This window comes from Oenanthe melanoleuca, chromosome 2 (assembly GCF_029582105.1).
Source record: "Oenanthe melanoleuca isolate GR-GAL-2019-014 chromosome 2, OMel1.0, whole genome shotgun sequence".
In the NCBI taxonomy this organism is placed as follows: domain Eukaryota; kingdom Metazoa; phylum Chordata; class Aves; order Passeriformes; family Muscicapidae; genus Oenanthe; species Oenanthe melanoleuca.
In genome coordinates, this window is record NC_079335.1 from 142,044,508 (window position 1) to 142,071,973 (window position 27,466).

Consider the following 27,466-nt stretch of genomic DNA (forward strand, 5'->3'; position numbering starts at 1 on the left):
TCTTAGTGCACCAAACATGTGACTCTTCCTCTGAAACCTGACTTCAGCCATGCTGTGCTCATGGCTCTGGATTCTGCCATACAGGCCAAAATACTAAGTAGGCAGCAGAGCACTGACAAACTTGAAACTTGAAACTGAAAAGCATTCAGAAGCAGGCTTGAGTACTACAGTCCCATCTTGTTTAACTTCTAATTTATGCTGAAGCAATAATTGCTTGGTCTCAATCCCTCCATGCAAGGTAAAAATCAAACTGATTTGTCTTACAAAATTCTTATTGGGCTACACAAACTGTATAAAATCTCTGATGACAGAGATAGGATAAATATGAGCAAGGACTGGGCAAGCAGGATTTGATCTCTATTAGATTTAAACCACAGAAGAACAAAAGCTCTGTCCATAACACAAGAACATGTACCCATAACAGAACAGTTAAGCCCTGGAACAGCTTGCCCAGGTGGTTCAGGAGCATCCATTCACAGGAACTTGACTGGCCCAGAGCAAACAGAGATTTTGAAGTTAGGCCTGCACTAAACAAGACTGCAGAATTTCTGGGCCAGAAATCTCCAGAGGTCCCTTTATATTCAGTGTATGTGATCCCACATAGTCTGACACACAAATGCAAAGCCAACCTCATGAGATGAAGTGGGGGAGTAAATCAGGACTACCACAAACATTCATAAAGATGTTAACAGCTTTTATTTCACTGGTGCAAGGCCCTTGTGTCATCCACCACTCACCAACAGCAAAACAAAACATCATCTTCTAAAAAACAGCTTCAGAAAATTCAAAACAAAGAAACAGTAGCTATAATAAACTTCATACAATACTGTAAATCATCCAAACATGAACAGATCAGCTTCTATCATACATGGCTTATTTTTTCCCAAAAAAAATATACCAGCACTACTCCAATACATGCCTCACACCTGGAAATGCATAACACCACTCCATGACATTGACAGCTGTTCGTGCTTAGAACTAGTCATCAATTCACCCTACCAATATCATAAAATACAAAATTATATGAAAACCTACATTTACAAAGTACTGTCCCAATCCTGCAATCTATTCCATTTGGGTAGGTACCTGTAACCATTTCAACCCCCCTAAAGGCAATGTGGTATTTAGTGCTCCATTGCTAAAGGTTTGACTGCAAACTCAGGGCACAAGTGGGAAAGGTTTAGATCTTTCCACAAGCAGTAAAACACTGCCTTATTCTTCAAGATTCAGTTTCAGTAGTATTTGCACAACCTCCTAAACCAAGACTTACCTATTTTTTTCAATTACCTCATATTTAGGAAGAAAGAAGGAAAGGCTCTGAGTAGTCAGCAGAGAAATGGCTCATACTGAAATGACTTGGGGCTGTAAGCTGTGCTTTAGTGAACAAAGGTGATCCAAATCAGAGTTTAACCACATCTTGCTTCAGTATTTACAGTATCTGCTGCCTTCCTCTGCACTGCATGAGTTTCTTCACCAGCACGGCATCAGAGATCTTATTTCCACTGGATGAGCATTATGACATGACTCCAAAAACGGGATTATGACGACAAATACTAGGGCCATACTCTTCATAGTCCTTCTTGGTGTGACATACTTGGAAAAACTCTGGCTATAAAAATATAAAACAAATACAGCCAAAAGCATAAGAACACACATAGAAAAAAACAACAAATAAATAACATCTTGGCATTTCTGTAGATTACAGCTTTATGACACTGTATTACATTTGAAAATATAATACAATGAGAAATATTAAGATTAATACAACTAATCAAGAGAAGTTTGGTCATAAGACTGCTTTTAAACACAGCAGTAAGAAATCCCACTTGGCAGATAGCAATTGCTCCCATTTTCCTGCATTTCCTTCTCTCTTGCATTTAAGACCATTGATTTGGATTCCATATTCCTGAAGTCCTAATTAAATCTCTAGTGCTGGTTTAAAGAATACAGGCACTATATTGGAACTATCATATCAAAAATACTTCAAAATTATGTCAACTCATAATATCCTTACTCGAGCAAAGCTCCATTTGCGCTGTACAAATTTTACCAAGATAAAACTTCGGTAAGGATTCCAGAATGTGACACAGTTCAGGCTGTCACAATGAAAAAGTTTAAACCTTAGTGCTCAGATCAAATACCTCCACAATTCAACATACAATAAAAATTAAGAACAACTTTGATGAAGACTTACTGTTGAAGCCAGCATGGAACCTCCAAACCAAACTGCATAACGCTGCATGTGATGCGTTATCACTTGAACTTCCACTGGTTTGGGCTAAGGAAAACAGTTCATGTTTAGTTGGTTTTCAAACTTAATATGGTCAGAACCAGACACCTTCAACCCTCCATTCACATCACTACCACATTTAATATTCAGACATGCTCTCTCCTAGGAGACCAAGTCCTAAAACTCTTCATGATAACTATGATGAAGGACACAAAGTTAAATCCCTCTTGCCTACTGCTCGCACATCTCCTTGAAGGAAAACCAGAACTGCTCACAGTAATTTTAAGATTCCTATAAAGAGATGTCAACCACAGCAAGGTCACCAGTGCTTTTAGCAACATATAAATATACCCTACTGACTTTACAGTGTATTTTCACTAGTGAGGTAAAAACTTTGAACAGGATTTCTGTTACTAGTCATGTAATTAATGTACTTGAAACCCTCACTTACTTTAATCCGACCACCACTGAGCTCCTCACTGAGCCGCAATCTCGCATCCACCACTCTCTTCAAATCCCTTTGCAGCCGTCGTCCAAAGTCCCTGAACATCGTGGACCCTCCTGAGAGGACCACATTCTGTGCAGGAATTAAAGACACATCCTGTAAATCCATCTTCAAACAAGTTTCCCAACAGCCAGCACTGCAGAGGTGACTATTTGAATCTCAGCATCATTAGGAAGCTGACAAGGTAAGGTAGAACACCTTAAGCACCCTCCAGTTCACAGGAGGTTCATAGCTCCCCTGCTTTTCTCCTTTAAATGCATTTATGTAGAATGGGTTATTATAAAGGATTCCATTAAACCCATGAGCTAGTACCCTACATATGCAGAGCAGCAGAAGTAAGACACTACATCAAGAAGTTTCTCTGGGAATGCTCAGAGCAAGTAGTTTTAGTCCTGACACTAAATAAGGCTCAAGTCTCATCATACTACATAGCTACAAAAGCTACAAAATTATCTAGAACTCTATTTTCTTTTCTTCATTTCCAGAGTTCTTCAAAAAGGCACCACACCTTCACAAAGAACTGCAGCACAGAGGAAGGTATGATGCCTCTTCCTTTGCCTGTCTGGTATTACTCAGTTTTCAGAGCAGAACCAAATGCCTTTCAGCCTGGACTTGTACTTGAATTCTAAACAGACATTTTGAGAATTTCCCATCCCTAATTTTGATAACGTTGCAGCATCCCAGACTAACTCAGAAGTCAATTCAATGGTGGGGGATTCAAAACAGCATCCCCAGAACATAACATCGGTGGCAGCAAAAATGCGATTTGTGATCAGAAAAAAAGAACTCAACATGACAAAACTGCACGTGTGCCTTTGCACAGTGCTAAAACCACTCACATGCCTTTGGCACATGTCCATAAGGAACTTGGATCAGGAGTTTATTGGACAAAGATCCAAGGATTATCTCAGTAACATTTTTTGACACTGCAAACCAAGACTATGCCCGTAATGAAAGAATCCCTGACCTACTGTTTTCAGCCTGCACATGGATCTGAAGCGTCAAAGACATGCATAATAAGTGTGCACATTTGCAGGATGCAGAAGTGCTTGGATTTTAAGCAACAGATAACCAGGGAAATCTTGCTTGTACCTTGTAAAGTGAGAAGAAAGTTGTTTGTTTATTCATGAGAAAAAAATTCCTGCACATCATAAAAACCATTACAGTAGGAAAAACTCATTTCTTCACAGCTTCAGATTATCTACAGTATAAAAGAATGCATAACAAGGCAGGTGTGCTTTAATGAAAAAAAAGCAGAAGTCCCCATAACATTTCTGAAACATTTGCAAGAGGAAAAGAGGAGGACAGCAAAGAGGAAAGAAGCCAGAAATCACAACTGATCCTAAAGTTAAAGCAGGAGGGAGGACTCCTCCTACTCTCCCCATACACAAGAACATCTCTTCCCCTGCATCAAAGTGGTCATGCACTCCACTTGGGAAAAGGAAATTGCTGATGGGCAAAAAAAAGACAATAACCAACCTGAGTGATGAAATAGCAATTAAAAAGATGCCATCAGAAAATATTACCTCAAAATAATGAGGCTGGCAAAGAATGTGAAAGCAGTAACTCTATTCAAAGCAAATTAAACTTCAAGCATACTCCATAAAGTGGACAATGCTATCACTAAAAATAGATTCTAGAATAAACACAAGAATAATTTTTCTAATACATCCAAGACCAATTCATGTAACTACAGAGTTAGCATTATCACTGGGAGGATCTTTCCACCTAGTTATCATTCCAGGGTTAGAGGCTAAGAAGTTACATCTTCTTCAAATTATGATTATTCAAGTACTTCTACACACTGAAATCAGTTCAACAGTAACACTGCCCAAGGAGAACAGAAGCACCAAAGTACAAATGTTGAAAAGGTAAGTCACCTCATTATCACATATCTGGACCAGCAAGGCTAAGCAAATTTCTGGATACAAGTAACTAGGTGATACCAACTGTATTTAGAAGATGGTTAATTATACAGTAACAGTTCCTCTGCTCCCTGAACTTCTTGTCAGTGCCAGACCAAATCCATGCTAACTCTTTAGTAGAAGACTTATCTTACAGCCTTCAGCAACTTCTTAACTCAGCAGGTCAGGTCAGAAGCCAGGTACTCCCCACTTACAATGAAAGCAGAATCCATATCCACTCCAAACTCCTCAAACACCACACCTACCATTTACAAAGGACACAATAAAGGTGAGGAAAGATGGTCAGATTAAAAAAAAAAAAAAAAATTTAACCCCAGAAAACAACAAAGGGGGCACCTCCCTATACCCTGACCTCTCAAATTTCTTCTCTAGAATAAATCTGTGTAATTCTAATAACTACTTAACAAAAACCATAAAAATAAAGGATGCTAAATCCACTTGTGGAGAAAGCTTACTAGTGATGTTTGGGTTTTCAGCCTGCCAGGAAATCCTCTGGCCTCCCAGAAAAAGACATCAAAGAAATTTGGCTTTAAGTATCTGTTTCCAGCTGATTCCTTTAAAGAAGACTTCTTCTGATCTTACTCTGCTCAAACACACTTCAGCTGGTTTAACAGCTCCAAGCAGCCCATGTGTTTCTCAGCTAACACCAATTATCATACCTGCTGATGGAAAGAACCTCCAGCTGGTTCTTACTTTTACAGCTAACTGGCTGAACATTTAAGTTGTTTTGAAAGAATGTGTTCCCTTGGCAGACAGGAACTAAACCCTTCCACACACCTGAAAAAGTTAAACACAACAAGCAAATAAATGGAAGTAAGCTATTTCTGGAAGGAGACCAGGGGGCAGATGCCAATCACAGAATCATTAAGGGTGGAAACGACCTCTAAGATCATCAAGATCACCTCAGAGGACTGGCAAAAAAGTTCACTGTTCTCATCTGTACCTTTTGCTTCTCTTATGAACTCTGTGGTACTGACTTTCTCATTCTACCATTTCTGGTATTACATCTGTACAGTGTAATGCTGCAGAGAAATGAAATTACCCAACAAAGCAACCCAGCTCCTCCAACAGAAATCTCTGACTAAATCAAGCTTACAAAAAAATTCCAGAGTGAAACTAGCTCCTGAAGAACTCAACACTACCAAAAAAAAGGTGTTGAACTGGTTTGTACATCTTCACACCGCACTGTGATGTGAGCACACTCTCAGCTGGACACATCAGACTCTGCAGCACCAAACTGAAAAAACACTTCCTGCTTTTCTGGCAAGTAAGAATAACACATCCCATTTTCCTTTCTTTCCAACTGACAGCCTAGATTAACATGACATGACCAGACCACCAGAGACATGTAATGAGATCAATATATGACTGTTAATAAAAATTATTATGGGTAAAAACAGGAAGGTTCATAAGCTGAAGCCAAGTGAATCAATTAAGCTACATGTCTCTGTTAATTTGGTTAAAACAGAGTATATTTGCCAGTGCAGTATGGAAAGTATAAGGATAAATATTGTTCATACCAAATGATAAATACAGCACAAAGAAGTAAATTTATTTTGAGAAACACTGTTTTAAAAATACATTTACTTCTAATAATAAAGAAACCATTTAGTTAAAATTATGAATTTAATGTGCACTTCACATTTGAAGTAATATCAAGAGATTTCAGCATGACTTATGGTGGTGCCATTCTGCAGAAATACTCAGACACAAAAGGAACCAGAAAATCCTGCAGATTAAAACAACTAGCAAATTTACAAATCTTACAAATTTATTTACAGCTGTGATAGGAATAAGCAGGGCTTCTCCACAGTACTCCTGTGCTACAATGACAGAGTTAATCTCTTGGGGCTCTCATTCAAATACAGCAGGAATGCAGCAGTATTCAACAGGAATGCTGCTCCTTTCCCATGTCCTGTCATGGTGCCAGCAGATGCCATGCCCTGGCAGTCTCTCCACCCTTCCCTCACCCCCAGAGTCTCCCCAATCTGCTCTGGGTCAGTAACAGGGAATTCCTGTGGTGCTGGAGCACAGATCAGCAAAGCCAGTCCAACAGTGCCATCTACCCACCATGCTGTGCAGCTGGAGCTGTTCTCACACCAGCTATTCCTATTTACCAGCAACTGAAGTCAGAAGTGATGTCAGAGAGTTTTTACCACCCCATTAGCTCCTGCACCCGGGACCTCTCCAGTGTTTGAGGATAGGCTCTTGTGAGCTCAGCAGTTCAACTTGCAGAGTGAACACTGACACAACAAGCAAAGTCAAAGTCTTAACTTGTAGCAACGAGCTTGACTTTACTATTTCACTGAGTTGACTTTACTATTTCACTAAGTTTTCATTCTGACAGAGACTAATCTGAGTCCCCAACAGCTGCATACCCAGCTAAGAAGTCACCTTCTCTAAGGAAAAGAGCCAATTTGTCAAAATCTTCTCACCATGCACCTGTTTTCATGGAAAACCTGGATAATTCATCTCCAATAAATTATCACACTTGCCAATACCCCACAGTCCCCCACCTCATGCAGAATTTTCAATCTGAGAAATTGGCTTAGAAGTTTGAGGTCAAGGATGTTGTCATTTGATTCAGCAGGATCTAAATCATGAATACTTAAGCATGCTTGGCTAGGACCTTTCAAAGGTATTTCTGACAGAATTTACCTGGCTTCAGATGTCATTTATCTTATATTCTTTCACTCAGATATTTGTGCTAAAAAACAGCAGAGAAAAGATGAAAGAAATCAATTGTGGAACAGTCAATGACCCTGCACTTCTATTCTTTGCACTGGGAGAAGGCAAGGACCTCAGAACTGTTAATACTGTTCTTAACTCTGGAAGTACCTGGGGAAAGACTGTGGATAAAGAAAAAGAAAGATGAAGTAGAGCCTGGAATAAAAGTGATAGTTTTTGAACCTGTTACTAACAAAAAATACTGTTTATTAGGATAGCAAGCAGTTTTTAAAACATTTCAAAGCCCTCTGTCAACCTCTAAAGTTACTATAACTACATTCAGGAGGAGACTGTTTTTTGACACAAAATGCCAAAAACTCATGTCCTTAACTGATAAATGTTAGGACAAGTTTCAGAGCCCTTTCAGGTTGAAAAGAGACTTTTAAGTACCAACTAGTGCTGAAAGCATTCCACACCAGCATCTGCTGTGGCTATACCACAGGAGCAGATGTTCATCACTGATCCAAGCTGGGTGTGCAGTAGTTATAGAGAGTTCTCTGGTGTGCTCACAGGAACCTGAAAGCTGGGAAAGGGTCTCATTTTTTTGCAGGCCACAGCCCCCTATCATGCTACTGCACTCTCCCTGCAATTTCTCTCTGAGATATTAGTTATACTATGACTTCAAATAATTATGAGGTAAGAACAAGGAAAGGTTGTGGAACAATATTTTAAGAAAAAAGGAAGCTAAGAAATTATCAAAAAAAAGAACTAGATGAATCATATACCATTCTTCTCAGAGAACACCAAGGATGATGGAATATGTCACTGAGCCCCACAAATGTAGGATTTTTAGCTGCATGCAGGATGGGTCATTTTTCAGTGGAATTCAACACATAGGAATGATCAACCTAGCCAGGATGCTAAATTGTTTCATCCAAGCAGTAAAATCCAAAAATTATCTCCTCTGTTATTTCTCATTTCATTTGAACACTCATTTTAAATTTCAATTTGTTTTTTGAAACTTTGGGTTTGCCGCCTCAAAAAAAAAAATTAAATAATAAACCCACCAAAACCCACATCATTCTTCAAATTTCAATGCAATTCATACCCATACCTATCTTTTTCTGTTTTAGCAGAAAGCAGCTCACCCCAAGCAAGCCAGATCTCTCAGCTCTGTGTTAGAGAATACAAATCAGTTTTCCAAGCAATCACATTAAGGTGATGTAATCATGGGAATTAGAGAGTGCATTACTGGCAATCATTATACAATTAAAAAAGGCTTCATCATGTGTGAAAGGATGTTTGTGCTCAGTATTGAATGGCTGAAGGTTATGGGATCTTGTGGAGCCACAGAGAAGCTGACTTCAGCTGTGGGATAGATTTCTAGGGGTACATCTTCCCCACTCCAGGCTCCAATGGGATCTGAGAAATGCTCATTAGGCCTCAGCCCTGACAAACTGCACTTGGACTAAGCCCTTCTTGAGCTTAACAGAAACAGAACACTGTTAACAGAAACACTGTCTGCTCCCAGAACCTACACATGTTAAGAAAGAACCTGTCTTTTAACTAACAGCCTTCAAAACTTTTTTCTTGCCCAAATAACAACTCAAGTGAAATATTTCTGTTACTGAACTTTCAAAGAAACTTACCAACTCAAATTGTGGCCAGGATTGAAAAATACTATGATTAAAGCCCACTCTCTACTGGTCCTGCAAACAGCAGTCCAAAGTGAAATCCTTTTGAGCTCTCAATTCCCAGAAAATAAGGAGCTCATGTGTATGTCTCAAACACCAATAACTTATAACTGTGGAGCCAACCAAGGACTGTTGATAACAGCAGACAAGAATTGCTGGTAATAACCAGGGACTATTAACACACTGGGAGGAAGAACAGGATTAGGCTGGAGAAGAGGGGCCAGGCACATAGAGGGCATTTGTCCATGAGAACAAGCCACAATACAGTACAAGAATGAGTAGGATGAAGTTGGCATGGCCTATAGGGTGGGATTACCAGCACCAAAAGCCCCCAAAGCCCTCCAACCCATTTCCAGAAAGAACAGACTGCACATCGTAACTAATCTACTTGGAAAGCAAGAAACTCCTCCATAAAATGGTTGTACCCCCAGGACCTTGGACATGTCATTGGCCAGACTGATGCAGTTGGATCAACACTGAAACCAGGACTGGTGCTTCCTTCTTCTCTCCTACTTTAATTCCTCTCTTCCCATTCACCCTACCCCTCTACCCATAATGTACTGCTGTGTGCTTAGATAGCAGGTCAGAGACTAACAGATCAAGTTCCATGACAAGTGTGTAATTTATTAATCAAACTTTCAGACCCTCTGATCTTGTCATTTCTTTTGATCAATGAGCATTTACAAATCTTAGATGCTTTCTTCTTTTTAGACTGGGTTGTCACAGATCTGGCTAAAGAAGTCTTATCAAGGTTCTGCTGGTCCAAACATCAATATGAGCTAAGATAACTGGCCTTGAGAGAGATGTTGATCAGATTAGGAAACAGGGATACATAGCAATAAAACTCAGAAATACCATAGGACATTCAAAAGATGAGTTGTGGAATAATGAGTCAAAGGCTACACACCACATAAAACCTGCAGTAAGGGCACTGTTAGGTATTTTCTGCAGGAACACTGAAGAAGAATCCAAATACATTTGATGGAAACTCAGCTCCAAAGCACAGAACCTTGGCTGGCCACCACTTAGCACTGTGGGCAAGTGAAACTGATAAACCTCAGAGAGAAAATATGGGTGGAATATTTCTGCATCCATACACTGTTTCAAACAATGAGAACAAGAGATGCTCATCTTTGAAGTGACCTTGCTTAAACAAGATAGCAACTATTACCATTAATAACTACTGACATCTCTCAGTACATTTACCAGGTAATTGTGAAACATTATTTTAATTAAAAAAGTATAATTAAAAACAAGAAAAGGAAAAACAAAGTCTCAATCAGTGGCAAGCCAAGGGAAAGATATTTGTCTACTGATTATGATGAGGCAGAAGTAACTTAACCTCAAATTTTAAACACCACTTTCTAATCAGTACTAAACCTTACCCCATCAAAGCAAAGAACCTGTTGCTCTGAGGAAGCTTTTGTCTTTCAGATAAAAAGCAGAGACCCTAAGCACAGCCACACACTAAGGGGTTCCTAAACCCTGCTGCTACCTAAGCTTGAAATTATTGAAGACATCTACTGCAGAACTGACATAAGAGCCTGTTAAGTAGTTCAACTTCCCCTTCAATCCTGCCCCACAAATCTGCTCTGGAGTGCTACCTCATCCTAGATTACAGAGGGTGTTTACCAGGCAAGGAGAAGAGACTGTAAAATCTTAAGAGTTACAAATTTTCCTGAGACATGAATTAGTTGGAACTTAATGCTAATTCTACCAGATGAGGAACACTACCACCTTTTACATGAGCAGACAAATCTCTGCATGCTCTAGCTTTATGCTGTTATTTCCAAAATTGTACTGCTCCTACACAAGCAGAAAAAAGGGAACCATGGGATGTGGGATGTGCTGCCATTATGGACAGAGCTTGCCATGGACTATGCATGTCAGTACCTTACTTGTCATTCCTTAAAGAATCAGGAACTGAAAGTACTCTCTGGACTACACCCTGGGTTTAAGCTGGCCCAATTGTTCTCTCCTAAAATATTTTCAGTTTTCATGTACTTGGTAAGTGATGCAGTACTGACTAAGCTGCAGACAATGGGCAGGTACAGGACAAGACCATTAAAAAAAACTGGAAACCACTACTTAACAAAGCAGGCAAAGTAGAGTAGTGAGAGGGGTAAGACCACAGTATAACTCTTAAAATGGGCAAAACCAAAAGTTTTCATGCACAAGAATTCACATTACAGGTACAAATACAAATAACATCCCTCTGCCACAGCTCCTCAGGGACAATACTTACCTTGGTATTGAGCCTTTACAGAAACTTTTCTTTCAAAACTAAAAAGCAGCAAATATCTAATGGCATTCAGAAGTGGCACTTTGTTTAATTTCTATCCAAAGTGCACATTTCTCATTGTGGAGGAAGTGGTAGCCATGATGCTGGTATTTAGTCCTTAAATAAATCACAAGAATCTTGCAAGAGAAAGGCCATACCTTATATAATGGACGCCGGACATCAATGGGACAGTTCTGTATAACTTCATCAACTACATCAGAAATGGACTCCATGAAATCAGGGTTAGCAAACTGAAATGAAACAAAAAAGGCATTAGATTTTTCATCCAAAAAAGCAAAGAAATAAAAAGGCAGAAATAAGACTGTGGAGAGACTTTATAATAGGGGATGAGTAGGAGTTTCAAGTCTTGTTCACCACTTATTCTACATTATGGCAAACACTTCTCTACAAGGGAAATGATAATTTCTTTTTCAGCTGAGAAACAGATTCACTTCCTTGGTCAGAAATTCACTGTTTACAATTTATGCACTATGCACTTTTATTGCCTGCAAGATAAGTTTGAGTTCACCTGCAATATTAAACACACTGCTGTTGCCTCTGACGGTGGTCCTGCCTTTCCTTTCAAGGGAGATTAAAAACATTAGTGTGCAAATGAGAATGTCTCCTTGCAAAAAGATTTTAATGCTACTAAAATACTTCAGTTAAATTCCCACCAAAAAGTCAGATTTTTTTCCCCAAGCCCAGGAAGCATCTAGTGTTCAAAAAAACATAAACAGTCTAACGTTTTGAGTTAAAGCCCCAATTAATGCAAACATGAATACAGGGCTAATGCAAATTTCTGCATTTATAAAAATAGAAAGTCAAGAGAAGCTAAAGCTAGAAAACACTCTAGTGGAAATTTTCCACTTAAAAACATAAGCTTTAAAGAAAAGAACTGGTGATAGCCCATGGTTTTTTTTTCCTTTCAGAGATTAAACTCCGAAAAATTAAATTAATTACCAATACATAATAATATATTATTCTAGATATACTAAAATCTTTTGTGTGGAAGTATGTGGGATTTACATTAAAAATAAGATAAGGTATCTACATGGATGAATAAATAACAACAGTCAAACATAACAAGTAAACACTGAACTGAGAGAAAATTAGCAAAGGAAGTTGTCTTGGAGTTCAGGAGCCCTAAGAATGATGGGGGGCACTCCCCAAGAATTCAAGCTGACTTCCACAGTAAGAATTAATCATGCAAGAAGCAAAAACATGAAGCCACATAAATCAAAAGAGATGCTGCTGCACACTGAGTTTTCATCTGAGTGAACTACAGCCTGCAAACTCCTAAGCTCTCCATAAAGATATTGATAAAACAGCAGGGAAAAAGGAGTAAGTAAAAATGAGAGGTAGAGTATAACATCCTAGAACAGGGAAAAGAGAACTGAATGTAAAATTGCAGTCTGCCAGCCAGTCTGATATGATTGGAGAACGGTAAATAAAATATCTAATTTAAGAAGTGGAGAAATAACCTGGATAGCCACAGACCCCAACACCTAATTTCAGGAGTATTCAACACCTCAGAACAAATTCTGTAAACTGAAAACAGGAAAAGATTACAAGACAACTTTACCAAAGGCAGATTTTACCTAGCAAAGTTGCTACCCTTTCAAGTGAGGAGTTAATGAAATACAAGAAATTCTCTTTGGATGCAGTACACATCATCTAATATGTTTTTCTTGTCTAGGAAGTCAGTTCAGGTTTGGGCGGTTTTTTTTCAATACAGAGTCAAGAAACTACCTAGAAATGACAAAAATGGAAATTGGTCCTTCACCCCATTCCTAACAGTTTTTAGAGACCATGGAAAAAGGGGCTCTTAAAATTGTCTGACATGGGATTCAATGCTTCTCTCTTAAATCACGTTGGTAAACAGCAGGGAAGAAAAACTATTTAACCCACAGAGAATACAGGCAGAAGATCAGATGGCTCAAACTGACCACAGAAGATTAAAGCTGGAATTTAGACAAAAGGTGGCAGAGAGAATCTTTTAAATACTCTTCCAAGGAGGAGGGCAGAAAAAGGGAAAATTCACCAGTCTCAATGTGAATTTTAATAAAAGTTTTCAACAGTATTAGACTATGGGTGCCTGCATAAGCTCAAGTGTGCAGGAATGGAAAGGACCTGTATTAAAACCAGACTCCTTCCTCTCACAATATCCTGAAACTCACTCCAACTGGAGTACCAAAAATCAGACAGATGAGGTAATCTTTCCCAGAATTTTACATACTACTTATGACCACACCAAGAGAGATTTCCTTCAAGAATAAATGTATCATTCATGCCTTACAAATTGACTCATTATCAAAAGTCTGCACCCAATATTTAGAATATCATCAATGTCACGCTTACTAGTGCCCAAAGGGATTGGCAGCATACAAAGTATAAAGGTAGACTTGTTTAAAGATGCTGAAAGAAAGTGGAAAATGCTTTAGAAAAACTGTGAATTCAAATGATTTCTTAAGTTCAGAAAGGAACAGAACAATATGTTTAAACGTCAGAAAAACACTTTTCTGCTGTTCTGAAGTTACCTGTGAGTGCACCTGGCTGCTGTTCAGGGGACTCACTGGCCCCTCACTGCCACGGGATGGCGCCCAGGCACCAGGAATGGCACAAATTAACAGAGCTACTCCCTGTCCTTACCTCAGGATGGAAGAAGATTTCAGGCCCCAGGAACCTCTCGTAGCCAACATCGATAACAAACTTGGTTTTGTTGATGGCGTTGATGCCCGTGTATTGTTTGATCCACTTGCGAGAGTCTCCGTCGTACTTGGCAAATTCCTTCACTATGTCGGGGCAGATGTAACAGTATTTCTCCTGTGAACAGACACCAGGTGTGAAAAACTGCAGAGATAACTAGTGCATCACTGAATTGAAGTGCAAGACAATCAGAAAAGAAAAATGTGAGCGTTTTTACAGATGGAGCAGTTCAAGGCACTTTCTCACCCAAACCACAGCTGAAGCCTCAACCCCACAAGGCACTTTTGCTTCCAAAGGGCTGCACATGCTGACTCAGCTACATTTGCCTCTCAAAATGAAAACATCACCAACAGTAGGTCTGTGACAACAAAGAATTTCAAGGGCAAGCTTTCACTGCAAGAGCAGGCCCACACAACCACCCTACTGGTTTTCTTTTTTTTAATTCTATTACAAAGCAAATTTTAAACAACTCCAAAATTTAAATTCTGGTTTAATCCGTGAAACATACTCACTCCAAACAGTCTAGTATGAATATTTTCTTCCTCTTTCTCCTTCCCCCAGACTTGATTGGATAAACCACCAGAAGCTGGTGTAATAATAATACACTGCTTAAATTTGCATTTTTAAGAGAGCCACTGGCAACTTGCTAGAGCCAAAAAATCAGCTCAGGGAGATTTATTATATATTTATTAAGAGATAAAGGAGGATGTACCTTTATGGCTTTTGCTGTCTCCAGAGATTGTTCAGGAGGAATTCCTACCTCCCTTTCCCTTAGAAGCTGTTGAATAAAGTAAGTAATATCTCTACCTGCAATAGGAATATGTTTGATGCAACTTCCAATTACATAGCCTTCTGCCTATGTAGGAGGAGAAGAAAAGACATATTTAAGGGGAAAACTTACTGTGTATAAATAATTAACATTAATTTCTAATAATCTGATTTTCTATTAAAATTAAAATCCTGAAACTGCAAAATCACTCTAAACATGTGCACCCCACTGTAAAGTGGGTATAATCTTTATTTAAAGACCTAGATTATCACATAAACAGGTATTGATTATCTAAAAGATACACAAGTGATAAATAATCGTGTACATACTAGTCAGACCCGATGGCTCCTTTAAGGCATCATCAGAAAAACAAATATAATATAAATAAACTACCTGTGCCCTGTTCGAGAGTGAAAAACTAACAAAAAATATTATAAAATTAAATTTCTCAGACAAGAAAAATCAAATAGGAATAGAAAACTCAAACAGAAATAGGATGTTACAATAAGCACAACAAAAATAAGAAATCTACTTGCTGAATTTTTTTAGAATGTATTTAACTGAAAACACTGATATAGCTGAGCCACATTATTTCTACCCTTGCTTTTTTTTTTTTTTTCACTTTTCAGAGTTTCACACAGTAAATGTTGTTTATTCTCAGCATTGCCCACAAGACAAAATACTGAGAAGATCAAGTTAACACCAAAATGCAAGAGGAAGTTAAAGGGAATCAAATTTTCATTTCTAATATACCTGATCATTCAAGGACACAGTATCATTTAAAATACACAAAATGACATCAATGCATGTCAGTTTTCACAGATAGCTCTGTATTTTTAACATCCTCACATAACTAAACTGATGAGATTGATCATGTATAAGAACATGTATAAATCTGTAGTTGTTTCCACATAAGCAGAGTGGAAATAATAAAATAGAATAAATCACATAAAAAGCACACATTATCAGCTATATTAAACAGTCAAAATGCAGGGTGTCAAAAAAGTTAGGACATTTCTTATCAGACACTGTTGGCATGCAGGAGACATAAACCCATGGTAATCACTGAAACTGAAGAGAACTGAGGCAGCAGAGTAATGGAAGGCAAGGTTTCACACAGAAGTAGCCTTTTAAAAGCTGGACTGATGGGTCCTTACTGTGACCTTCCTGTAGTCTGCCAGCTAAATTAACACACAGTGAAATACATACTTTTGCAAGGAAAGAAGTCCCAAATAACACTAAAAATTTAAAAATAAGGCTTCATTTGAAGCTTAGATTTACTGCAAACAAAGCCTGTCCAAAGCACTGCTGATTTCCAAGTGCACCCTGCTACTCACCACGGGGATTACGTGGGTCACTCCATCACCGCTGTCGATGACAATTCCGGTCAGAGTCCGCTCCCCAACCTGCCGTGACGTCCAGGAGGCAGCTAAGGCCAACACTGCCTACAGCACAGAGTTTATATTTAGAAGCAGGCAGAGTGTTCTAATTTACACTCTCAAAAAAAACATTTTAGGTACGTGCCTACAAAAGACTAAAACACTGCAGTTATTTCGTACTTTAGAAGAACACATTCACTTTGTTCACCTGCACAGCAATGTAAAGTCCTGGGATGTTAAATGATTCAAACATGATTTCTGCAAGATATTCTCTGTTTTCTGGTGTGTTCAGTGGAGGCTCTGTCTGCAAAAACAAAGAGTTTTGAAAAAGCATCTCAATAAGATCCTATCTTGATTAGCTTGGCATGGTAATCAAACTTGTAAAATCCTCAGTGCACTCAAAACAAAAAAATTTCCAGCAGAATTTAAACAGTGTTTGAAGCTTTTCAAAAGCAATAGCTGACCTGCAGTATCCTGCATCACAAAATTAACAGAATATAGTCATAATGCAGCTTTAAAGATTAGTTTTCTCCTCCCACCCGAACCCTTATTTCAGAGAAATAAGACGTACAAAGAAAAATCCTCTAGCAGAGCTAGTTGTGCTTGGAATGGTGTTTGGGTTTCCTCTTACAAAGCAATTTCCTTACCAGGACTCATTAACTCACCATTAAAAAATAGTGATCCTCGGGCTCAGCTCGAAGGTACTTAAAAATAACCTGCTCCATGAACCTCTCCATGAGGTCCCAGTCCTCAACAATTCCATGTCGGATAGGCCACTGCAACAGCAAAATTTGTCAGCACTGGATCATGCAAGGACAAGTAAACCCAGCAATAGGAACAATCTGACACCTCATCTCACAGGCATCTCATCAAAGCCTCCATCCTGACTTTAATTCAGTGGCACAGCTCAAAGTTACCTACTGTTCCCAGGTACTTCCAAGCCCAATTCTACCTTGCAGGACTAGCAGCCAGATTCCAGACTCTATTCCTGTTAGTCTGTTGCAGAACTGTGTTTTAACCTCTTTTTGTATAAATTTTATCACTTAGAAAGTTGAGACTCATACTTGGCTTCAATATGCCTTTCCATATTATAAAAATAAATAACAACCATATAGGCTATATATTTTTCAACTAAAATTTCTGGCAGGGATGATGTTTACATTTTGTTCGATGTTAAGAACACAGCTGACATTTAAGTAATACAGAAGGATGTATAAAATATGATTTTTTTCCACATAGTTCATAAACCAGTAACACTTTGTAAGTACAAGAAGTCCTTTACTAGGGTATGGAAAATATGATTCACAGAAAAGCTGGATTGAAGACAGCCCTTCACAAAACAATTGTGACATTCCCTGAAGCAAAAGTATCCAACACATTTCCCTGTTTGTATGCCATGTTAAAAGGGTATACTTTCAGTAAGATTTTAAATATTCAGTGTATATGACTATTTTAATAGCTCAGAATTTTGAAAACTGAACAGCTGCACTGTATCAATGAATATTTACACAAACACCAACCACATAAGACAGCACTAGTAAAACAGATATCTAAAAAAGGGTAAAGCCATGAACCAAATCGTGCAGTTTTTAAAAAGCAATAAAAATGCTTTACAAAATAAGCAAACGTGTTTTGAATGGCTACCCAGAAGTCCTAGCACATTTTATCATAAAAATGTGAGACTTGGGAAAGGCTGTCTAGGTCTCCTGAATGCTCACCTTTGTAGCATAGGTAGGTTTATCTATGGCTTCATCTCCTATGAAAAAGTCCAGATCATCAACACCTTTCATCACCCTCCTCTGAGCCTGGTCCCCCACTTTGGCTGACTCTCGGATTGCAATACCTTAAAATAAACCCAAAAAACAAGTCAAAACAAAATTAAAACAGCAAAATACCAAGTGATGAATATTTATTTACTTAAGGATTTTTCTTCAGAAATAAAATTGGGATATAAATAGTAGAAATCATGTAAGTGATCTACCAATAAGCCAACAGAGCCAAGTCATTCTCACTGCATCCTGCAGGATTCTGGTCACCCATTCCATGATTGTACATAATAATTCACAGAAAATACTGAAAATGCATTTTGTTACAGACTACAGCAGTCACTAAACCTGGACAAGTGGAGCATTCCAGGAAGCAACATGATTTTCTGAGTTTTAACACTAAAATAAAGAGGAAGAGCACCAGAGAAGAATATAAACTGTGTATTCAAAAATAAGTATTGGAGTCATTATCCTGGTTGGTGAGAAAGAGGAAAGAGGGAGGGGAGAAATCAATTTTCAGTGCTGCAGACAGATCTTTGGAGACACTTATGCTTCCCATTAGCAGCCTGCAACTATCACTAAAATTATTAGATGATGGCTGCTGTAGGCAAGAAGATGAGACAGCAAAAATCAAATCTGGGGCAAGCTAAAAATATAAATGGAATGAAGTACTGCTAAAATGTAACCTTATTTATATAGTTTTCTTTTAATAGGTCATAATCAGGATCTAAACAACATATAGCAGAAAATACAAAGTAGGCAGACAATATCCACAAACACATCAAATACTACTAGCACCAAAAAGTTAGTCACAGGCAAACAATTATTTTGGAAAAACATCTACCCCTCCCCCAACAGGTTTATAGTTGTATAAAAACAGGATTTTTAGCAAATTCACAGAAAATCCCTGCTATCCAACTTTTTTAACATAAGACATTTCAATCTTTACCAGTGATTTAGGTTTCAAATTTTACAATATTTAGAACAGTGAGACTGTAAGGAGCACTGCAGCTACACCTAGTGAAGAACATGTGTCCCCTTCACTTCTCTGGCCATCAATTACCTTTATAATTTCCTTATCTTTATACTTCCTACTGTGAGTAGCTACAAGGGAGTCTAGAAGCATTAGTAAGTAGTTAATTGGCAAAGTTTACAAAAAAGTAAAAAGCAGTGTTTAACATAAATGGGGGTAACAGATGCCACTGTAGATGTAAATACATAGTCAGTGCTACTATTTATAAATATATATATACAGCATTTCAGAGAAACTAATAAGATGTCAATTAAAATCAAGAACACCAGAAAAGTATAACATTTTAAACAAGTTTAACACACAAAAAAATTAAAGAGTAAATCTGTTCAACAAAAGTATATTAAATGTGCAAGAACATTTTAATTGGTAAACACACACCCAAAAGGAACATTTTCTAATAAGAACAACTTTTTTGAATATTATACTGTCTACAGTCCCAGACAATGTAAATAAGGCAGACACCACCTGCACTTTAGTACTTAATTTGATTGGGAGCCTTCCCCAGATTATCCAGGCTGTAACCATGGTGTCAGGTAGACAGGAGGTAAATTGCATTCTGTCTACTCAACAGTCCTGGCAAAAAAATAATGGAGATAAAAAGGAAATTGGACTGGAGTTCTCTTCATCTTTGTCATAGCAACCAAGAGCTGGTTTAATGAGCAACAGTCCTAGCTAACTGCAAACAAGGAGCTCTGTTTAGCTACACTCCAGCCAAAGATGCTAACAGGATGAATATCACTTCCCAGATGGACACGGGACCAGGACGGCTGAGCTGGGAGTTGGAAGCATGTCATTTAATCCTGAAAGTGCTCAGTGACAGCAGTGTATATTACAATTTGAAACAAAATCAACTCACATGATGGGATAATGAACTGAGGTTCTGTATTTCCTGCATAGCCAAGCTTTGTATACCTAGTGGGGGGAAAAAAAAAATCACCGGGTGATTAGATGTATTTAGATGCAAAAACATGAAGAAAAAAATTACTTTCAATTCACTCCACTTCTTAAAAGTAAAGGTGAAACATGCATCACATGCCAGATCCACATTTTCTGGGTTATGCTTTCAAGTAACATCTTGTTGAAAACTCAAAGTGGTAAATATTTTAGTTGTTAATTTATTTTTCAACTTCAGCTTACAGATTTTGCTAGTGTTATTCAGAACTATCAAGTCTGAGATCTCTACTCTTACTTTTTCCATCTTGTTGACCACCTAAGACAAAGGAGAGGCAGGTCACATTGCACCCTTTGGTAAAAATTAGGGCTGTGCAGATTTTACCCTTCAGTTACCATGACTAAAGAGAATCTTAGACTTTACATATTTGTTTAATATTCTCAAATATAGGAAAAGAAAGAAATAATACAGTGCCACAAGTATAAACCAGAGCTGAGAACTCGTTACAATCCTGATAAAACTCCCTTTCAGGCCCTTAGCAAACCACTCACTTTGTAACAGGTATAGTATGTGATGTGATAAAAGACAAATACTACAGCAAAACAAGCCTTCACTGATGAAATGCTTTAGAAATGTGCAGCAGATGGTACAAAGCATTTCTTTCAATATACATATAATATCTATTTTAACAAGTAAAAGACCAAGAGGAAAAAAGAAGGAGGAAGTAAAAAAAGTAATTTTAACATATAAATTTCTACAGTTATTAGTGGCTTCAAGCTACTCCAGGTCTTTAGCAACTAGAAATAATTAACATCCCAGACTAGGAAAAACAGCTATATTTCCTAGGGGAAAAAAAAAAAAAAAAAAGAAAAAACCCACAATAACAAAACCCACATCAGAAACAGTGTTAAAAGAAAAACCAACCCAACTAAATTGATTGAATGCTTGCAGAGATGGATGCCATTCTTGAATATTGCCATTAGCTTGAAACAGAAGTACAACAGCAGCATGATTTGAGGCAATCAGCATTGTTCACATCATTTTTACACAAAAAAACCTAAAGCCACGATATTCTTAAATGAGACAAACCCCAGCCTAGGTCCTAAAGTGAATTTAAAGCCTTTGCATCTTACTCTCAATATTTGCAAACAATATTATGCCATGGCCAAAGCAGAGAGCTTACATCTTCATCAGCAGCTTGAAAAGTAGACTCCTCTTTACAGAGTATTTGGTATAAAAATACTCATTAAGAAACACAGTTTTCTTAGATAAAGGAATTAATCTAAATTGAATTATCAATGACCTTGGAACTTAAATATTTATATTTCAACTTTTCTTCAAAGCTATAGCTTCAATAGACTTCAAACAATAGTTGAAAAGCCATTCCCCCCAAGGCTAAAAAGACAAGGACTATGTTTTGGAGGCAAGGGTTTGTTGGGTTTTTAATCATCATTATAGACATATGCTTTCAGTCTAATCCAAATTGTTTATGCACACTTGCTGTGGTTTTCAGAAAAACGTAATAAGGATGTTAAATTAGACTGACTGTAAAGAAGGATGTTACTAGTAAAAATCCTTTTTATGATTATTATTGCATAGATTCTTCACATTTTAGAATGAGGCCTACCTAGGGAATATTGTTAAAACATAACAAGCAACAACAGGAGTTCCACTGGGATTTAAGACCAGTACAGGCCATTTCCTCTTATTTCTCTCTCTGAAATGAATCATGACTAAATGAACATAATGAAAACCAAGGAAATTCTTTTGCTGTTGTTTAAAAGACCTGGTTTCAAGACTTAGAAATGACAATTAGTCGAAACATCATGAAAAAAGCCCTTCAAGCCTCAGAGACAAAAACCAAAGACAGTATCTACATATACATACATGTAAATACATATACATATATATATTTTTCATACTATTTTTATATATCTGAGTGCATGAATAAATTAAAAGCTTCCTGCAGTCTAACCAGACTCACTTCTTAAACTAAAGTCTGGCCAAGAGGTGAGTTCAGTTTACCATCTTTTCCCCCTCAACACACATGCTAAACTCACACCCACTCACAAAATTAAAAAAAGAAAACACTCTCTAAAAGTCAATTTGGGCTACCAGTCTGCAAGAGCTTTACCTTCCCTCTCCAGAATGGACCAGATCCCCCTATAGAGTAACTTGTAAAGTTACCAACCCCTACAGCTCAGTATTTTACAGATTCATTTTTAACCTGGGTTAATTCACCTAGTGAAAAAACTACCAAATAAGTTTATTTCTCAGTATAATGAAAAAAATTATCTTCAAAGAATCCATCTCACAGAAGGTAACATATGGAAGGATTTGTTTTGCATGCCATTAATCCATGAAAGACTATTACTGAAACTAAGAGAATAACTAATTCTCAGTTCAATGGTTAAGCAAACAAGCAGAAAAACAAAATCTGTTAAAAAAAAAAATCTACTTAGGATCAAAAAAGAGACAGACTGGAACAAGCAGCCACATTTCAAGTGTTTTTGACAAACTCAAATGGAAGGGAAACTCCAATTTCTCCCAAGACCACTCAGGAAGAGAAGGAAAATAAGGTTATGGAGTCGTGCTGCTCTTTGCTATCCAAGAGTCTCCAGACATGCAGACTTGGTCCAAGATCACTGTTCTGCCCAGCAGGACCCAAACTCATTCCACCTCTCAAGGGTACATTAAAGTGTTTGGGTGACCCATTTCTAGACCTCCTACAGAGAATACTCCCTTTCCTTCATGATATTTAAATATTCACTGACTGGAAAGGCTCTGGACTTAGAGTTACAGAGGTTACCTGGTCTTCAGTCCTTTCTCCAATGAATATTTAAGCATCTAAAACACAGTTCTCTTTCTCCTGGGTTACAGCCTAGCAGACTAATGGTAATGCAACATCTTGTGATCTGTAAAATTACAGAGACAGCTGTAGCAGAATGTGTAGATAATCATTATTCCAACTTAATTTCATTAAAAGCAGCAATTTGTTGCCAGTGAGATAGGAACCTACTGGAAACTGGCCAAAATATAGGATACTGCACTAAAAATTAGCAGAAAACTGATCCAATAGACTAAGGCTATTTCATACAAGGAGATTTGGAGGACTACTCATTTTTAAACCTCTGGAAATTGCATATTCTTGAAACAAGCAACTTCTAAAAATAGTGTTGACCAGGTGATGAGTTCATACACAAGCCAGTTTCACAAACCTTTGCATGAGGATTGGTCAGCCTAACCCTTCTGAGGTCCCACCAAGATGGAAAAACTTATATCTAGAATTGACATAATACAAATGGACTGCATTAGAAGTAGATGCTGCAGCCTTAACCACTTTAGACAGAAGAGATATGTTGTGGAAAATTCTTCCCAAAGCATGAGAACAAATCACAAACTCAAGCAGTTTCTTTATCCATCTGAAAACACAAGACACCCAATTTTTCTCTGTACAAGTATGCAAAAAAGCAAAGCCCAAATATGACTATTTTAGCATTTGGACGTTCTCTATTGCTTTTTTGGTCCACACCTTCAAAACAATGTGTTACATTCACACAAAAAAAAGTTCTGAAAAGATAAATATGATGTGATTAAAAATAGCAGAATGCTTTGAGAAAGTCATGTAAACAAACAAATAGCCTCTGTAAATAGAACACTTTCTCTGACAGCTAAGAGACTGAATAACCAGGCTACTGCTGCCAGAACACCTGTGATGCCAGGCTGCCACAGCAGACTCTATTATCATACAAGTATGTCTGGGCAACTTGCAACACGAGTTCCTAATGAAGATTTGGAAAAGCACTTTTGAAATTGAGGGATGGGAACGAAGAAGCCATGAAGGAGAAAATATCAAATAGAAAAAAAAATCTATTTTGTCTGCATAATTTACCCAAGAGCACCAGCAGCCACTATAAGAATAAAGAGTACAGTAGAGCCATTGGGTTTCTTGAGGAAGTCTAGCACTTTGCAGGACTGAAGCCTGTGATTATAAACAGCAGTGAATTAACACAAGCTCCTTAGACCCAGAACAGCAATTACAATAATGCCTGCTCACATGCCTCACATGAGAAGAGCAGAGGTAATACTAGGCTAAAGCAACTCACTAGGCATCAGAAATACAGTAAAAGAGGGGAAACACAGCATGTTCTGAGGATCCAGCTATCTTTAATAGCAACATCATCAAAAAACAGCTTAAACTTCAAGTCCTAAGACTCAGCCCAGCTCACTTCTCCCAGAAATCAAGTATTTACCTCTGAACTCATCTGTAAGGCTTTGCCAAAATACTTTTTCTTTACTAAAAAGCAATGGCTTCAATAAAATACACTCAAACCAGAAGCACTCCTCAGTGTCTGCAAATAGACTAAAGAGAGGTATTTTAAGATATCTTTGTTTTGGCCACACACCTACTACTGTTCTGATGTCCCACAGCTAAATGCCAATTAATAAAACTAGTTGTGAAGTTTAAAGCTATTTAAAACAGCAACACAAAAAGGCCTGGTAGTCCTAAGGAACTAAAAATAGCATGCCCTTCTCCACAAAGAGTGACAGCAATGTGTAAACTGATCATGAGGAGAACCTCATGCAGAAAAAATAAAGATGTAGTGCATCAAAATTGCACTATGTCAAGTCATTTGCAAATACTAATGGAAAAGGTTATAGCAAATTATTAACTATTTCTGCAAGATTTGTGAGTAAAGAGTGAACAGTTCATGGCTAAGGGAATTCAAGTCATCTATATCCAGTAGACTAAAGGAGAGTTACCCTGTACTGATATAAAAATATGTTTCTCACTGAAGGTCTGTTCTTGCCTTTTTTTTTGGAATTCTGGCACTTTACAGGACTGAGGCATGTGACTGCAAGTACGAGTAATTTAAGTCAGCCTCCTTATGCACGAAACAAACAACAAAACCATTCTTTTAACAAACTTCTTAACATCCTTTACATGAAAAAAAGATGGATTAGTGGCTGGACAGAACACCTCATTCAGTAACAGAGATTTAAGTAGAAGAGTGTATTTTATATACACAATGTCCCACAGTGCATGTCTGCATATACATTTCCCTTTCTGCTATGCTCTTCCAGATTTTTCATCTGAAAGCCCTTTCATGAATAATTTGAATGAATTGTTTGAAGCTTGTAACCCAAAGTAGATTCATTCTAACAATAAGAAGGTTTTCAGCCCACACAGAGGAAAATTCCAGAGACTGCGTATCAATGAGTCAAGCTACTTCTTCTGGCTGCTTTTGTTCAGACTCATTTCATCCTGAATTCTGCAAAATAACTTATTTCACATTCAGTAGTCTCTTTGCTGGAAAGTCTTCCATTTTTGAGTGCCCTACAGCAAAGTCAAGCATAAGTCCCACCAGCAAAGATGTCATGTTGTCTTCTGTGAATTCAGACCACTTGGAGGCAATTGAAAAATAAATGTGCATCATCTGGGGACAGACCCTTCCTGAAACAAAACAATATACATGTGCCCCACACACAAAACCCATCAGCTTTACACATGCAAGCACTAAAAAGACTTTAGAAATTCTACTTCAACTATTATTTCTTTGAAAAGACACAATAAGCAATGTCCTATCCTTATTTATTTCGTGTAACTGTTGGCCAGCAATATCAACTGCTAGTGTAACACTGGAATTACTCCACAAACTGAAAGCCAAGAGGGTCTCCTGCAAAAGACAGCTTTGGCATTTAATGCATTTTCTGGGTTTTAAAGTTTCCACTGAACCCTTTCTAAAGGATCCACCTAGACCTCCCATTTCTCTCAAAACTATCAAGAAGTAATCCTGTAATATTAACAGATCTGTGGATACAATATCTTCAGCAAATATAGAATAAACCTGGGAAACTACGAAGATATATCTAAAGAGCAAGCAGAATTACACACAAGGTAGAATTTGATCTCCATTCTACTTCCAAAGTCTCCAGCTGTGAACTCCAGTATTCCTCAATGAGGAACAGAGCTGGTTTCTGGTAAGCTAAGGTATAAGCAGAAACAGGCAAAGATTTCTAAAACTTTCATGACAGTTTAATATAGACATATTCAAAATGCGACACACTGTAGCACCACAACACTGGAAGGTGCTTCCTGCAGTTACCTAGGGATTGGTGTTTCTTCATTTGGGGTTTGGATTTTTAAAAATTGTTCATTTAAAGAAATTTTAAAAATATCTTTCCATGTATTAAAGAAATTAAAATAGTGTTGCAAGTTTCCTGCAGAGGAAAAGCTAAATTAATGCAATCAGTGATACTGAGCCTGACAAGTAAATCTACTGCATGAATAGTTACTCATGGACCGGTGCTTCACTTCCTCTCCTCAGAACTGTCTGTAACTGCTGGGCCAAAGGAAAGGTATTAATTAGCAAAAGCACACCACGGATTCAATACTACCTTCATCACAGCTCCTTCTGACATCTCCCCCCTAAAGCACAGCAGGACTGGATGCTGAACGGGTTTGCTCTAGAACAGAGGTTGGACAGACCCGCTCCTGAAACGCCTCCCAGGCAAAACCTCTGCAATTCAGTCACTCCCGCCCTCAAAGACTTGAGTTACAAAACTCGTGGTTAAGCATGGAATAAATCTCACACTGATCCGAGAAAGGTGAAGGGATGACCAAGCGCTTCACTGGAGCAAGGCAGCGCGCTCCCAACTCAGCCGAAAATGCTAAAATCGGTGACGGCGGGTTTCAAACGGGGAGGGGAGGCAGGAGCCGCAGCGAGGGCGGCCGCGGCCAGGGGAGCTCTGTGGCACCCACACGGCTGCACCCGGCCAGGGCATCTCCGCAACCTGCCCAGGTATCGTCTCTGCACCGCTCTCTGCGGGCTCCCGGCTCCTCTCCCCTTCTGAAACCCGTCCCCAATTTTAGCACTTGCATCATGCAGTACTCCAAAGCCAGAGGATACAGACGAAAACGGGTCCCGAGAGCCGAGAAGGGCACAGAGAAACACGCACGGCGGGGACACGGCAGGGCTGCCCCGCTCCGCGCTCCAGCGGGATGGAAGGGCTGGAGGGGAGAGGGAGGACGAGAGCGATGGGCACGAGCTGAAGGCCGGAGGGGACAGAAACCCCTCAGCAAGCCGAGAGAGCACCGGGACACACGGCAAGAGCGTTCGCCAGCAGCGGGAGGCGGCGGCGGGGTGCGGCGCGCATACACCCCCCCGTCCCCAGCACGGGCTCCGGCAGCCGGTCGCCGCTGCCCGCACTCACCCGGTGCCGCCGTCGATCACGCAGGGCGGCAGGCAGCTCGCCATGCTGCGGGGCCGGCCGTGCGGGCCCTACGCCACCATCCGGGCGGCCGCCGGCTCCCCCGGCGCGGGCTCCATGCGGGCGGGCCCGCAGCGGCCGCCGCCAGCGCCGCCCCCCGCGCCTGCGCCGCCGCCCGCGCCCGGGCCGCCATGTCGGGTCAGGGCCGCCGCGGCCGCCGCGTGAGGGCGAGCCCGGTGCGGGGCTGTGTGCGTGGCGGAGATGCGTGCTGCGGCTGGGGCATGAGATCGGCACTGCCGAGTCAGGAGAGAGCTCGGACGTCCTTGAGTCCAGTCTTTCTAAAACACCTCCAGAGATGGTGACTCGACCACCTGCCTGGGTTGGTTGCCCATTCTGAACTGAACTCC

General features: G+C 39.1%; 1 protein-coding gene across 1 annotated transcript; it reads right to left on the bottom strand.

The window, feature by feature from the left end:
• Positions 1-677: 677 nt before the first annotated feature.
• Positions 678-27,206, bottom strand: ACTR3B (actin related protein 3B). The gene is made up of 12 exons (XM_056485055.1): positions 27,063-27,206; positions 19,812-19,867; positions 17,875-17,999; positions 16,822-16,932; positions 16,365-16,460; positions 16,115-16,222; positions 14,721-14,864; positions 13,952-14,125; positions 11,461-11,553; positions 2,682-2,807; positions 2,195-2,278; positions 678-1,609 (listed from the first exon to the last, which is right to left on the bottom strand). The coding sequence occupies exons 1-12, from the start codon at positions 27,104-27,106 to the stop codon at positions 1,514-1,516; spliced, it is 1,257 nt and encodes a 418-aa protein (XP_056341030.1). The 5' UTR covers positions 27,107-27,206; the 3' UTR covers positions 678-1,513.
• Positions 27,207-27,466: the final 260 nt, after the last annotated feature.

Bases quoted from the DNA above. Each gene is read 5' to 3' on its own strand.
- ACTR3B (XM_056485055.1), bottom strand. From the start codon at position 27,106: ATGGCGAGCTGCCTGCCGCCCTGCGTGATCGACGGCGGCACCGG. The intron at 14,865-16,114 runs GTGAGTAGCAGG...CCTCCTACATAG, and splicing joins TGACCCACGTAATCCCCGTG to GCAGAAGGCTATGTAATTGG. The intron at 11,554-13,951 runs GTAAGGACAGGG...GTTTCATTTCAG, and splicing joins AAATCTTCTTCCATCCTGAG to TTTGCTAACCCTGATTTCAT.